The 2,282-nt window shown below is 63.2% G+C and overlaps 1 protein-coding gene across 2 annotated transcripts in view; it reads right to left on the bottom strand.

Annotated features, from left to right (window-relative positions):
• The window catches only part of LOC102387319 (leucine-rich repeat-containing protein 51-like), a 5,952-nt gene extending 3,802 nt beyond the window's left edge, over positions 1 to 2,150 (bottom strand). Inside the window, exons 1-3 of one of the 2 annotated variants that reach the window (XM_006038690.2) lie at positions 2,062 to 2,150; positions 897 to 994; positions 290 to 495 (exon numbers count right to left, since the gene is read on the bottom strand). In XM_006038690.2, the coding sequence (XP_006038752.1) occupies positions 290 to 495; positions 897 to 993 (303 nt within the window). In that variant the 5' untranslated portion in view covers position 994; positions 2,062 to 2,150. Of the gene's footprint in view, positions 1 to 289; positions 496 to 896; positions 995 to 2,012 lie in introns of both variants that reach the window. The other variant, XM_025195220.1, reaches the window with a different exon arrangement.
• Between the last annotated feature and the right edge of the window lie 132 nt (positions 2,151 to 2,282).

Here is a 2,282-nt window from a genome sequence, read left to right on the forward strand (position 1 = left end):
AAGACCCCCTCCTCCCCACAACGGTCCCTGACTGAGAGAAGCAAGGGCTGCGCAGCCAGTGGTGCTCAGCACTGGTCTGGCTTTGTCCCATTGACATCCCTGCCCCCACCCGATAGCTCTACAGCTCTTCCCCCTGCCTCATCCCAGACCCTCCAGGAGTAAGTCTGCAGCAGGGGCACAGAGACCTCCAGCACACCGCACCCATTTCACAGGTGGGGAAAATGAGGCACAGAGAGCAGGTGGTCTAAACTAGGGCCGGCACCAGAATCTGCAGCCCCCGTGCACCCACTGGGTCAATGGTGGGCAGGTCGTTGAAGGAGAGGTCAAGCCAGGAGAGCTCCTCGGGGTTCTCCAGCAGCAGCTCTAGCACAGGGCCCAGGTCCGTCAGCTCGTTGAGCGTGTTGTTGTTGAGGCGCACGGCCCGCGTCAGCATCCGGCCCTGCGCCGAGCGTGGGATCGCCCTCGGGCCGGCCCGCGGCTCCTCCGTCTGCAGGTCTGGGGAGCGGGGAGAGACGGCTGACTGGGAGGCTGGGCACAGCCAGGCCCCGTCTGCCCCCGAGCACCCCGGGGTGCACTCTCCGCTCCCACGCCTGGCTTCCCGCAGAGCCCGGGGCATGCGGGGCAGGGATACTCCTGGGTTTCCAGGGAATGTGGCGTCCTCGTGGTTGAGGCGCTGAGCTGGCACCTGGAGCAGTGTTCCCAGCTCTGCTACTGGTGCGCTGTGCCGCCTTGGGCAAGTCCCTTTGTGCCCCCCACCCCCCCTTTCATCTCTGCCCCATGGAGACCACATGGCACCGGGCAGCCGGGCGTGCAGGGGGTGCCCCCTCGATGCTCCCGCGCCCGCCCTGCCGTGGCTTTGTGCCTGCAACGAGGCAGCACCGGGGGACAAACTGCACCTTGGAGGAAGCTGATGCCTCGGAAGGAGAAGTCCAGGGGCGGTGCCCGCAGCGAGGGGCTGCAGCTGTTCCAGCGCCAGCTCCGCGTCCCGGCCATGCTGGGGAGAGACGGGGCATGAGTGGGCACGACTGCCCCGGGCTGGGGGCTGCTCCCCCTGCTCCCGGAGACTCCCCCGGCTGGTTAGCAGTAGAGGGGCTAGGCCACAGAGCGGGCCTGGGCCAATCCCAGGCTGACAGGGCCTCATTTGCTCACGCGCTGCAAGGATACACACGGGGGATGCACACTCACAGGGCCCTTTCCACTTGTGTTCACACTCACCGGCCCCTGGCACAGATCTGCGCGCTCACCAACCTGCTTACCCTTGCGTTCACGCTCACTGGCTCCCAGCACAGGTTTGCATGCTCAGCAGCTCCCTTGCGCTTGTTTTCACACTTGCGGGCACCCAGCACAGATTTGCACACTCCTCAGCTCCCTTGCGCTTGTTTTCACACTTGCGGGCACCCAGCACAGATTTGCACACTCCTCAGCTCCCTTGCGCTTGTTTTCACACTTGCACAGATTTGCACACTCAGCAGTTCGCATGCTTGTTTTCACGCTAGCTGGCCCCAGCATGGATTTGCACAATCAGCTCCCTTACACTGGTTTTTGCACTAGCTGGCCCCCAACATGGCTTTGCACGAGCACCACCACCCTTACCCTCGCTTTCACACTTGCTAGTTCCTAGTGCAAGTTTTCACACACCGCTCTCTAGTTCCCAGCACAGATTTGCACGCTCACCAGGCCATCTGTATTTGTTTTCATGCTCACAAGCCCCCTGGCACAGATTCACACGCTCATTCACCTGCTTAGACTTGTTTTCACACTTGCTATTTCTCACTGTGGATTTGCACGCTCATGCTTTGCTAGTTCCCTGCACCAATTTGCACGCGTATCACCCCCTTACACGTATGCTCCCACTCACCACCACCCCGCACAGATTTGCACGCGCGCCACCAACTCCCTTACTGCACGGATTTGCACGCTCGCTAACGCACTCACTCCTGCTTTTGCCCGCACCCGGCGCGGATTCGCACACTCGCCGCTAGTCCCCAGCACAGATTTGCACATCCACTCACCACCTGCCTCGCACACTCGCTCCTCCCGAGCCCGGCTTTGCACACTCACCGGCCCCCTCGCACGCGCCTTCACACGTGCTAGCCCCCCAGCCCGGGTTTGCAATCCACCCCCACACCCGAGCGCATAATCGTCTCCATGGCAACCCGAACCCCGCCCAGGAGCCGCGCGGCACGCCGGGAAGCCGAGTCCTTCCTTCCTCCCCCTCCTTCTCGCGAGACTCACGCCAGCCGCGCGCGGCCTGCTGGGAGCGGGAGTCCCGCCGCCCGTCA

The sequence above is a fragment of the Alligator sinensis genome, unplaced genomic scaffold (genome assembly GCF_000455745.1).
Source record: "Alligator sinensis unplaced genomic scaffold, ASM45574v1 scaffold854_1, whole genome shotgun sequence".
Lineage (NCBI taxonomy): Eukaryota > Metazoa > Chordata > Crocodylia > Alligatoridae > Alligator > Alligator sinensis.